The sequence below is a fragment of the Mus caroli genome, unplaced genomic scaffold (genome assembly GCF_978045245.1).
Source record: "Mus caroli unplaced genomic scaffold, Mus_caroli_1 scaffold_16, whole genome shotgun sequence".
Lineage (NCBI taxonomy): Eukaryota > Metazoa > Chordata > Mammalia > Rodentia > Muridae > Mus > Mus caroli.
Genome location: NW_028227271.1, coordinates 6117360 through 6130048, shown reverse-complemented (window position 1 = coordinate 6130048; position 12689 = coordinate 6117360). Strand labels below are relative to the sequence as shown.

Below are 12689 nucleotides of genomic sequence, written 5' to 3'. Positions count from 1 at the left end.
ATCTGAGTGTGCAAGGGATATCCCTGTCAATAAAAAGATGTTCCGATAAGCGTCTTGGGGTGTAGCCCGAGAGCCCCAAATGGCAACATGACCTACTGATGAGGACGGTACTTCTGTTAAAGAACCCTGTTTGGGGTCGGAACGACGCTCTGAGCCTACAGTGTTTGGAAGTTATGACAAATAACCAATTCTTCTCACACCCTCACAACACCATTCTTAAGAAATGTTTCATAGAACGAGCCCTGCCTTGTTCTTTTCAGTCGAGAATATAGATGCTTGTACTCTTGGCTAGAAAAACAGCACCAACCCAGCCTCCTGGCCTTGGCATCTCCATGCTGTGCCCCCTTATGAGAAAGGCAGATGACAAGACAAACAGGGAGAAGTTAGGCCATTCTATCATCAGGACTACAGAAGTCCAGACAAGAGATTTTAAGGTAGAGTGACCAGGGAGAGCTCTAATCAGCCCTGGGTACACACACACTGAGTGGGTTCTTGGACAAGGATTAGACTGAATGCCTAAGCAGAATGGAGCCTGTGCTCTTGGGGACCATTCTCCCACATTAGCCCTTCCTAGCAGCTGGCTCTGTCGAGGGGAAGGCAGTCTCTAGCATCATCATATCATCATCAGCCGTTCCCCAGCTCAGACAGAAGGCCAGAGCAGGGCACATCTAGGCATGCTGCATTTAGCAAGGCTCATGCAGCCTTGATGCTACAACCAAGGCGGTGCTGACACTGACCTTCAACAGCAACGCAGAGCACCTCACTCCACCTGGCATCGGGCATGAGGGTAGGGCAAGGGAAGACAAAATGAAACAACACAATGTTCGCCGTTTTTACTCTGACCTTCTTTCAGAGCTTGAAGGATGACACAGAAAGATCAGAGGTTAAGATTTAAACAAAAAGCAGCTCTTTAACGGACTCTCTCTCTCTCTCTCTCTCTCCATCCAGTAATGATTGATCATACCATAGGTGTATAAACCAGGTGGTGGTGATCTGCTGTCCCCTTGAACCACTAAGTGCTAAAGCAGTGCTGAGGGCAGTCTAAAGAGTAGGAGGACACACTCCTCACACACAGAAGAGTGGACTGACAGCGAGTCTCTAGGCTATCTATGTTCAAGTACTCACACTGAACCCTACTCAGGACTCCTGGGAGTCACAGTGGGTCTCAAGTGATCAACTGGACCCACTAAAGCAGGTTAGGCAAGATACTGGTAGCATACCCTTGCCCATGAAATACACAAGCAGCTTCAGTCTTGGTCGTCAGAGTTCCCTCTCGACGTTTCCGACACTTGGCCTGCTCCTGTTAGCTACTCTGAGAACAGTCTACTCTACAAGTCTGTCCTTGGTTCCCATTAAGCCACCCCGCCCCAGTCTGACTTATTCCTCTTGCTCCTGGGGTGGACAGTGGTCTTAGGATCACTAGCTTTTACCTGGTACATTTAAACTGCACTGGAGAAGGGAGCCAACTTCAAACGGGCTCAACAATTCTACATATTTTACAAAGTGCTTTTGTTGCATGTCTCATATTCTTGTATTCATGGCAATAAATATTTGTTGCTTTGGTCCATACAGAAAGTCTCTGAGGAAGATAAACCAGATATTGTCTAAAGGAACAAACAATAAACACAGAAACGCATCCTGTGATGAGCCTCAGACAACAGTGAGAAAAGCCCGAGAGGCACGCCTTTAGACTAAGTAGTCACACTGTCACCTAAATACAGTAAGGACTGAGAAGCAGACAACATCCTTGAGTCCTGTGCTGAGTCTGCATGCCAGTTTTCTAAAAGAGAATGTGAAAGGGCCCGCAACTCATATAGAAAGCTATTTATTTCCTATGGGAAACCAAGAGAAAAGGAAAAGGAGGAGAGGGGGAAGGAGAGGCAGCGAGAGAAGGAGACACACATGGACAGAGGCCCTCATCCCCAACATGCAGGGGGAGGCAAGAGGGGCACAGGCTGCTGGAGTGGAGACGGTAACATTCATTTAACAATGGAGTAGTAAAAAAAATAGTTGTTGTTTTCAAATTGTGACTTGTGGTAAAACATAGAAAAATGTACTAAACAAGATTGGTATAAAACAGAGTAAAATTTCCAAATAAGCCCAAGGAGAGAGAGCACAGTGCTGGCAGGGCTGGGCGCAGGGAAGCGGGGAGAAGACTGCATAGAAAACTACCGGCCACCATACACAAAGTAGAAAAACGTCCCTGTTGTGGAACTTAAGTACAAAATGACACTGGCACTGTGTCCCCTCAGCATCTCACCTCAGGAGCTCTGAGATGGGCAGGGGGAGAGGTGCTACAAACAACAACAAAGAGCAGTTTAAAAACCTCAAGTTTATCTGTCTAATTCATCCCATCTTCAGCTGACAGCATCATTGACCTTGATAACCTTTATTCCTAAACCAGATTCATCCAGGTCTCAAAATACTCTTAGGAAATCTACAAAGGCCCGATACACAGGGCTTGCTGGGATCACTGTGTGCTGGAATTTGAAAGATGAAAATAAACCTACAGACTAAATGGTAAACACATTCAGTCTTTTTTTTTTACTTTTAAAAACATATCCCTGTGAAATATATATTTCACATTGTATGTGTGTGTGTATATATATATATATGTATGTATACACACATATAGGTATATATGTATATAAAATTCTCTGTGGCTAGAAACATATTTAAACTAACTAGCCACAGACCACCTAGACCTGTATTCATCCAACTCTGGTATGTGATGCTAACCGCCAAGGTCCTCCTTCTTGGTCAGAAGCAGGCAGCAGTGAAGCTGGGGCCGGCTGCTGCGCTCAGTACTTCTGGGTGGGCCCTCCCACAGCACGTGCGTGCTTGCACATGCAACCCTGCTTGTAAGGAACGGACTGCTTGAGACTTTAGGGTCTGCCAGGGCTTGTGTAGTGTGCTTACGATGGGATGACGCTACCAGTGAAGAAACAGCTTGGAGGAGAAGCAGTCGGTTTCATGGAGGGCACATAAATAGGAAGGTTCTGGAGGAGGGACTTAAGCAGTTCCATTCCCGACTGCGTCTTGGGGATGTGTGTGCCTACATGCTGGTGGTTTACCGCTACCTGCTGCCCATGCCCTTCCCTGCTCCTCGGTAAGGCCTAGCAACGAGGATTTATAGGAAACCCAGATTCTTCCCGAGACTTCCTTGGGCTCCTAGTGAGGGACTCAGTGAGCTGGAGCCCTTGGAAAAGAACGACGGCAGAGCTGAAGTGAAAAGCAGTCTCTTCAGGAGGGATGCTCCCTCACCCTTTCACAGCACCAAAGTTTCTTTGCAAAAATAGGATCTGAGCTACAAAAGGGAAGGCAGATGTGCTTGTGAATGCATCTCGCCTGGCCTGGTCCAGGGTCAAGGGCTCTACAACCACAGGGGAGGGGAGGAGCAGCTCTTTCCAAGGTCTCCGGCTGTCCATGGCAAAGGTTGGTCCCCACATGCTCAGGGTCTGCTCACTGAGAATCTTCACAAGAGCTTCCGGTGGAGGATCTCCCAGACCATTCGCTTCCGGAAATATGGCATGTGTTGCTGTGGGGACAGACAGACTCTTAGTTTTCACTTGTGTGGGCACAATACTCCTTTCTCCTTAAGGTTTCAACTACCAGACTTGGTGACATCTCTGGCCTCTCAAGCTGCTTGTCTTGGTCACACCACCTTTTCCTTTATTGCTTCTTTCTACTACAATTTTCGCTCTATGCCCTTAACAGGTTACGCTGGGCACCACCTGGAATCTCTAGGCCATTCCCAAATGACTCCAAGAATTTTGAGAATGGAGTCTATCAGATTTTTTTATGTTTACAATGAGACTAAGGCCAAGAAAGTACTTTAATGGAGAAGAAGTAAGAGAACTTAAAACAATGTCTTTGCTCTAAATCTCAGTGTCTTAATTTTTAGTTTAGTTTTGTTTGAGACAGTCTCTCACTATGTATCCTTGACTGGCCCAAAACTCTATGTAAGCCACGGTGCCCTCTAACTCATAGAGCTAAGCCTGCTTCTGAGTGCTGGTATTAAAAGTGTGTGTCACTGCGCACATTTTTCCAAGGGTTAAACTCTGGACTGTGACTTCACATGGGCATCTGAATTTGTTTTTAAAAAAGATTTATTTGTTTAATGTATATGAGTGCTCTGTTTTCATGCACTCTAGAAAAAGAGAATCAAGTTCCATTACAGATGGTTGTGAGCCACCATGTGGTTGCTGGGAATTGAACTCAGGACCTCTGGAAGAGCAGTCAGTGCTTTTAACCATGGGCCACCTCTTTGGCCCAGGCATCTGAATTTTTAACTGTATATGGACACTCTGAAGAATCTGAGAACCGTGAAAGGTCTCTGAACACAGCAGGTCTAGAAATTAATTCAGGCTCAAACGTTCAATGAATCCAAGGTGCATGACTTTAGTGAAGGCCTGACTCTGAGTATACACAGCACACTTTGCACTGTGTGATCTGTGATGCACAGAACGCCAGCTATTGCTGCTGGAAACACCCCAGTTCAGATTTCAGACCACTGTACGTTACGGACGGCAGCCGTTTTACTTATACATAACACTCTTTACTTTGACAGAAACAAAAAAGCTTAATTATGGAAACCAGAATTTTAGTACCTTCCTATTATCACTCTGGCCTACCGTGGTATTGTACTGGGCCAGTGACATAGCTCAGTGAGTAAAGACCTTCTGCCAAGCTTGATGATATGCGTTTGGTCCTTGGGACTCGTACACCTGTCTGACTCCCACATGCATGCTATTCTCATCCTGTACTACTTCATTCCCAGCACTGCTGACTGCGAAACCAAACTGTCAGCCTCTCTGGAAAACAACGAGGATGCGCTATATCCTGTTAACATTAGAGTCAGCCAAACTCAAGGCCGCATGCAAATCCAAAACCTTCCATTTCATCTGTGTACAAACTCACTTTTGTCTTTAACCAACTGTAAAATTACATGTATACCAGAGGACTGTTTTAAAATAATGTCTTTGCTTTATTATATGTTTCACTTATCTATTTAATATATGTATATATCTATGGCAATGTAAAAACTTTTTGGATGAAGACGAATAGTAAGTTTTGTTCCTTTTTCAGACTCACTCATTTTTATATGTACAAATGCCCCTTGCATGTGTGTCTGGGTTCCGTGTGCATTCCGTGGTACCTGTGGAAGCCACAAGAGGGCGGTGGATCTCCTGGAACTCTAGTTACCAAAGGTTGTATAGGCCATGTGGGCGCTAGGAATTGAACCCAGTCCTCTGGAAGAGCAGCAAGGACTCTTAAACCACTGAGCATCTATCAAGCCTCAGCAAGAGGAAAACGTTTAAGAAGTCCTGGTTCAGACAAAATCTAGACAGGACACTGATTCTGACAGAAGCAAAAGTAGAAAACCTATCAGAATAAGCTGGAACTTGTGGTCTCAGTCCTCTTGGGTTCAGGATGATGTCTAGGAAAATGACCTTCTACCTTTGAGGTAGAACTGACCAGTGGCACTGACAACGGGAAGGGGGTGTGTAACAAAGGACGCAAAGAGATCTACTTGGGTCTATTCCAAAACCTGAATGCTAAATAGAGGGGAAGTGAAGGCAGCTTCCTCTGGTTCCAGTGTGTGTTTCCTATAAGGTTAGAGGTGTGTGTGTGTTGAGGGGTGGGGTGTGGGGTGGGGGAGATGGACAGACAAGAACTAACCCAAGACTCAGTCACTGTCATATGTGATAATGGTAACCTGCGGTGTAGACCAACATTTTCTCCTTTTGTGCAGTGTTATGAGACCCAGCCTGCAGTATGAAAAGGGCAGGGCAGAGGCTCCACAGAACAGGTAGAAGGCCTGCCTCACCTGTGTGAAGTTGATTGGTCTGTCTTTGGTAATGCAGTCAGCATATTTGCAAGCAAACATTCCACAGTCGCTCCCATTCATCTGCTGTGGGATTTCCTAAAAGAACAACAACAACAACAAATTTTTGCAAACTTCTTTATCAATTTTACACCATTTCCCTAAACTCTGAATACATGGCCTTGGGTCTCCTAAGGGGAGGGAGGTTTAAGAATGCAGCACTGTGGTTCCATCTTTGTGTGTTAGCTTCACACTGGTCACACAGGAGACTCTCAGGTTGTCATGGCACCTAAGGGTGTACAACCTGCTCCTCCTTCTAAGCACCAAACAGCCAACAAGTGTTTCTCAAAGGAGTAAAAATCTCAGCAAACAGCTCAGCATTTAGAAAACAGTTTTGCACAAGAAACACATCATGAGCTTCCCCACAAATAATTCATCTCCCTTGAGAAACCAGAGAAAGCTGAGGAGGTCAGGCTAGACTTGAATTAGACAGTCCACAGGAATCAGACAGCAACCAGAACCCTCTTCCCCTCAAACACCCCAGCTCTAAAGATGGCCATGACATCAGCATGAAACGTACCTGGCTCTTCTTGCTGAAGAGCTGCCAGCCGTTGGTGTCAAACTCTTTCCTTTTCTTGTCAACACTTTCTTGTTTTAGGTATTGCCTAAAGGCATCAGAAGAGACTGAGATGAGCTGTGTGCAGCTTGATGGCAGCTGCCACCCACGGAATGGGGCTGGCGACCCTCAGAAGACAACCCTCACAGGTTCCACAAGCAGCCCATTCTGCCACCTGCCAGGAGGGACAGGACTGCTGCTTCTGAGATTCCTGATAGGTAATATTCTTCCTAAATTCTTCAGTCTACTCATCTTCCTAAGAAATATTTTTATATTTATTTTTTCTTGGTTTGTATGGTCCTTTTACAGTTATCAACCTAATGCATAACTTATTATTAAATTATATATATATACACATACATATACATATATGTATATATGTAATTTAAAATGTCCCAAGCAGTATCAGGGTATGAATTTTAAAATTTATAGGGTAGGATTTTTTGGTAAAAGTTCAATCCAAACCAACAATTTAACAAGTACAAATTCACACCAGGCAGTGGTGACACAAGCCTTAAATCCCAGCCCTTGGGAGGGAGGTAGATCTCTGAGTTTGAGGCTGGCCTAGTCTATTACAGAACGAGTTCCAGGACAGCCAGAGCTACAAAGAGAAAACCTGTCTCAAAAACACAAACAAAACAGTACAAATTCAGAGGACTCTTCCCCAATTTTCATGTGTCTGTGGTGTGGTGTGCAGTGTGTGGCATGTGCACGTGTTGACGAACACCTGGGCATGCGTGTGTGTATGGTGTGCGTTGATACTACTAGTCTTGCTAGTCAGTTTGCTCTGGGGATCTTTGTTTCTGCTTTCCAAGGCTGGAGTTAAGTGGGAACCACGCACACATAGAGCATTGATGTGAGCCCTGGTGATCCTATGCTTGTGCAGCAAGTCCGTTAGCTTCTGAGCCTCTCCCTAGCCAAGAGCGCTCTTTTGAAGTAGGAAATGCGCACTGTTCAGGAACTTATCCCCCTTGCCATGTATCAGTTGCAGAGCAAGGCACAGGTGTTTTACAAAGAGAAACAAATGGGTGTAAGAGATTCCCATTCTAATTTCCAAGGGAACCACTAAGTAGTAAGACCAAAAGCCAAGTCATCTCTGTGGGATTTTTTTCGTTTAAAATTTCAGAAAGCTGAATTAAATATGAGTTCTGCTGACTGTATTTCTATGTATATGGTTACTCTATATTTCAGTGTGCCAAGACAACAACTGTCCTCATTAATACATATTGTATTTAAAACATGCATTTATACTGATGTGACAATGCCACTAATCCCGTCTCCGAAGGTCTCACTCAGATTGCTGGAAAGACAGAAAGCAACAAACACTTCTTTTGTCCTCAGTTTGCACTTACAAGAGGATCCTGCAGGCCTCGTTGTTGACCCCACCCATGGAGTCATAGTAGGTGATGCTCTTCCTTCTAAAGTCTACAACCTGGAACAAGACAACACAGTCAGCACACACGCAGCATCAGCTGGCCTCCCGTGGCCTTGGTCTGTGAGACTGCGAGCGAGCAGTGTGGTGAATGTGCTGCATTCTAGCATGGGAACAGCAAGGGGACTGTTTACGTAGGGTGGTGCTGGGGTGATCCACCTATCCAGCCTATTAACTGTCTTAAAAATCTTTTTTTGCATGCCACTTTCTCCATGATCGACAATGCATGAGTCACAGAAAATTAACTATCATAAGACCATTCCCACAGTATAAGAAAGATGGTGACAAGATTCTGCATTTGTTTTTATCTTATTTCCTTTTTTTTGGATTGATATTTATTTATTTATTTATAATATGTAAGTATACACACTAGCTGTTTTCCCACTCTCCAGAAGAGGGAGTCAGATTTTGTTGTGGACGGTTGTGAGTCACCACGTGGTTGCTGGGATTTGAATTCAGGACCTTCGGAAGAGCAGTGCGTGCTCTTAACCTTTGAGCACTCTCCAGCCCCAGATTGATATCTTTGAAATGCAATTCAAAACAGAATATACAATAACGCTTATTAACATTAAGCTGACGTGTTCAATGCTAAACCCCCACATGCACAAGGCAAGTCAGAGCTAGGTAGGAAGCTGAGGCTGGTGGCACCACAAACATGCTTGTTTCCTTGCCTCACCTGAGGCGGTAGGATGACCTGTAACTTCTGAACCTAAGCATCCCGTACTCTAAAGCCAAGGCATCACTATCAAATTCTACCTCCCCTCCATAACAAAGCAGAGACACAGAACATATGGCCCACTAGGCTGGCTATGCTGCCTATATAGATCTCTTTCTCATGCCATCAAAAATAAAGGAGTTACTCACAGCTAGACACCAGTGCACACCCAAGTGAATGGGCACCAGAAGAATGTCAACCGAGAACACATCCACCTTCTTTGTCCAGCGTTTCACTGCCTGATAACCAGCTGTTTTTAGCTTAGTGAAGAAGAAGGTATTAAACGCATGTACACTTGGAAATCCCTTCTCTTTACTGCGTTCCATTAGCATATTCATGTAGAAATTGATGATCTGCAAGAAGACATTAGAACATTAGAACAGTCCAAACACTAGCACAATCAGAATGTCATTAACATATGTGTATGTATTATGCTATGGATGGCAACCAACTCAACGAATGCTTCAACAGATAATTTTAAAATATCCAGTTTTCCTTAATATAAAGATTTTATTAATCATACTTCTTAAGTATCACACAACTAAGTTAACTGCTGGAAACCAGAGCAGATAGGCAGCTGCTAGCCAGACTAGCAGAAAACTGGAGGGGAGGAGGATGATGAGAATCGGAGAGAGGAAACAGGAGTGCAGTGGGAGCTGTCTGAGTGTCTGTGCTGAGTAAGTGGATCCTGGGCTCTGGTCTTATTCTCCCTCTGCCCTTTTCTCCTTCCTCTCTCTCCTGACATTTTCTCTTGCCTTCCTCTTCTCACTGCTTGGGTTGAGACTGGGTCTCACTCTGTAGCAGACTGTCCTAAAGTCACTATAAAGCCCAAGCTAGCCTTGAACCTGTGGGACATGTCCTGTCTGAGACCTGAGTGCTGGAATAAAGACTTCAACTATTACAGTCGCACAAAGAGAAAACCCAGCTCCGCATCTGAGGCCTTCTCAGCCATGTGCAGCGGCAAACTGCTTGGGTTTCACACAAATCTAAGACCAGAAACCCATGAGACAAGCTAGGAAATGCCTGCAATAGCACAGCAACCTCACCTAGGAGCCCAGGCGTCAAGTCCTAGCATGACGAGGCTAGGTAGTTAGCTTTCTCATCCGTTAACTGCATCACTTCTTCAGTATCAAGTGTGCGTATGATAAATTAAAATGTTTGATAGAAGAGATGTGCAATTCTTTGTCAACAAAGCAATGTCTTTTAGAACAGTAACTATGCTGTCTGTGGTTCCTTTAGATCCAGAGTCCTGGTCCTAAAGCTTAAAAGTTATTAGGCCAAAAATTACAGCATACTTACTTTATGTGGATAGCTAAGGCCAAGCCAGTGTCTGTCAACTGAAAGGAATGAATGGGCTAACTGAGCCACAGCTTGGAAATATGACTATGAAAACAGGGACATTTTTCAGAATGTTTTTTGAGGAATGGGAAAAAGCCCCTGTCTTTTGACAAATATTTACACACCAGGATGCCAGAGCAGTGAGCCACTGTCCACAGGGAATCCTGCCAGGAATACACCCGAGCCTGGTCTAGACCAGAGAAAGGGCCCATAGATACAGATGCAGAGGCAGCTTCAGGGAAACCAAACTAAGGGCTCTAAGGTGATGGGCCAGGCCTGAAGACCGTTCTGCTGCAGCTCTGATCTCTGTGCAATATTCCCTGAAGCTTTAAATAACGAAAAGGAATCAAGGTGCAATCAGATGGCATGTTTTCAAATCTAAGTGTTCAGTTTAACTGCCAAACAATAATGCCCCTAAATGATGTATCTCCATTTGTGAAAACAGCTATGAATGCAGGCATATCTGCCTAGGCAAACACAGATTTATATATAGTAAACTATAATCTCTATATAGAGAAAATTAACCAAAAAGGAATGGGTAAGTTTCCTCTCAGAGAAGTGGATAGGATCTACTTAGTCTACTATGTTATCCATGTTATATTTATAAATATATTATAGTTATATATTCAGTGTACCAAAAGCTATAGTATATAGGCAGGTAATCTTTTCACAGTCAATCTTTTCACAGGGGCAGGTAGGGTATATACTTTATCAAGCAATGAGGTCTAGAGAGAAAGTAGAGAGAACATGGGCAGAGAGAGACGGATAGTCAAGCACAAAGCCACGCAGGCATTTCTCTCCCAGGTGTCCAACAGTCATTACTTTTGGAATCACTAGCTTGAAGTTTAAAAAGACAGGGGAAGGGTTGACAAGTTATACATAGGTTTTCTAGTTTTCAGAAGGAAACTTAGACAAGTTTTTACACAGTCAGGTTTTTCCTCCCTCCCAGAGAGCACCAACTACACAAGACTGCTAGACTGAGGAGAACAGGGAATCTTTTCTCACTGCTGTGTCTCCCTCCATCCCACTAGCCACTAGCCAGCTCTACGGCATGCTATAGGCCCCATTCCATCTTCCCTCGTCCCAGGAGATGGAGTTTGGTAACCCTGACACCCCCTTCCATTAGCTGAGATGTGTAATCTGATATGCAGGCTGAGTTTAGATGCAAGTCGTTCTCTCCTCAAGTGAAGAAAACTGCCATGGTCCTGCAAGACACAGCCACGCTCAAAATAAGCTACAAAAGGAATTCTCCATGCCATCCCACTGAGGAGGCTGGGGACGAAGGAGAGAGAAATGAGAGACAGGATCACAGTGCTCAGGATGAAAGGGCAGCAGCAGTGCCACAGCAGTTGCCTGTAGTTCATGAAAACAAAGGTCCCTTCCTTCTCCACTGGCAAGAGCTCTCGGACACAGATGATTCTCTTAGCCTAGCAGGTCTCCTTTGAAATAAGCGGCTAAAAGTCCCCAGCTCAGGGTCTTGCTGTCTGTCTTGCCACTAAAGCCATCTGACAAGCACTGTAGGTCAGTCCGCTTGCCACTTTTCTGGGAGCACAGCTGCCCCTGGCTGCGGGTGCCTAAGAAAATGCCTTCCTATTCCCTGAAGAGCCTTGGTCAACATCAAGCATCTGCTTGTCTGTGCGGCCTTGTCTGAGGACAGGAAAGTTGTTTACAGTGTCTCTGCCCCTTTTATATTCTATTTGATGAGCTGCCAGCCTGAAGCTGGGAAGAAGCTCCTCTAAAGGAAAACCCTAGTGTTCTGTTTCTTAAGTTAAAAAATATATATTTATTTACCTATACATATCAGTGTTTTGCCTGAATGTCTGTCTGTGTACCACTTGCATGTGGATACCCTGAAACTGGAGATAGACTATTTTAAGCTGCCATGTGAATACTGAAAGGCAAACCTGGGTCTTCTGCAAGAGCATCCAGTGGTCTTAAACACGGAGCCATCTCTTCGGCTAAAAGTCCCCAGCTCAGGGTCTTGCTGTCTGTCTTGCCACTAAAGCCATCTGACAAGCACTGTAGGTCAGTCAGCTTGCCACTTTTCTGGGAGCACAGCTGCCCCTGGCTGCGGGTGCCTAAGAAACTGCCTTCCTATTCCCTGAAGAGCCTTGGTCAACATCAAGCATCTGCTTGTCTGTGCGGCCTTGTCTGAGGACCATCTCTTTGGCCCCAGAAAACTCTACAGTGTTTTCAAACTGAAACTGGGGAGCTGAGGTTTTTTCCTCCATGAACGTTACCATGATGACATAAATGATCATTGGTATTTCTTTTTTTTTCTGCCCAATAAACCAGACAAATCCAGAAGTATCCTATTCCTAGCAATAGCGTGTTGTTTAACCCTTCAGCTCTTCCATGGCTACGCTGATCCACATTGCTTGTCTCAGGAAGAAAAGTTCAACAGACTTCTGCATGCTAATACTCCCGAGCAGACATTGAGACAGGAAGATAACAAAACAGAAGCACGTGACTATTATGCTCAGAGACCACCTTATCATGGTAAAAATACGGCTTCCCCACTGTACACATGACTTTGTCTCCTTATGTGTAATTTCAAGAACAAATACTTAGAATTCCTGCTAATATATTTTAAAGAGGACAGGCAGGCAACACCTATACTAATGGAGAATAATTACTATTTCCCACATGACCTTGCATAAGGTCCTGGGGTTTATCAGAGGGAGTTTGGGGAACACTGCAGAGGATGTGTAAGAAAGCCTGAGCGTCACCCTGGAAACATTAGCTTCACTCTGATGGTCCC

General features: G+C 44.7%; 1 protein-coding gene across 4 annotated transcripts in view; it reads right to left on the bottom strand.

The window, feature by feature from the left end:
* Positions 1-1995: 1995 nt before the first annotated feature.
* Senp1 (SUMO specific peptidase 1) overlaps positions 1996-12689 on the bottom strand; it is a 56484-nt gene continuing 45790 nt past the window's right edge. For all 4 annotated transcript variants that reach the window (XM_029469610.2, XM_021183836.3, XM_021183837.3 and 1 more), the window contains 5 exons: positions 8740-8943; positions 7796-7875; positions 6408-6492; positions 5831-5926; positions 1996-3538 (listed from right to left, as the gene is read on the bottom strand). In XM_029469610.2, coding sequence (XP_029325470.1) covers positions 3476-3538; positions 5831-5926; positions 6408-6492; positions 7796-7875; positions 8740-8943 — 528 coding nt within the window. In that variant the 3' untranslated portion in view covers positions 1996-3475. The remainder of the gene's footprint in view (positions 3539-5830; positions 5927-6407; positions 6493-7795; positions 7876-8739; positions 8944-12689) is intronic.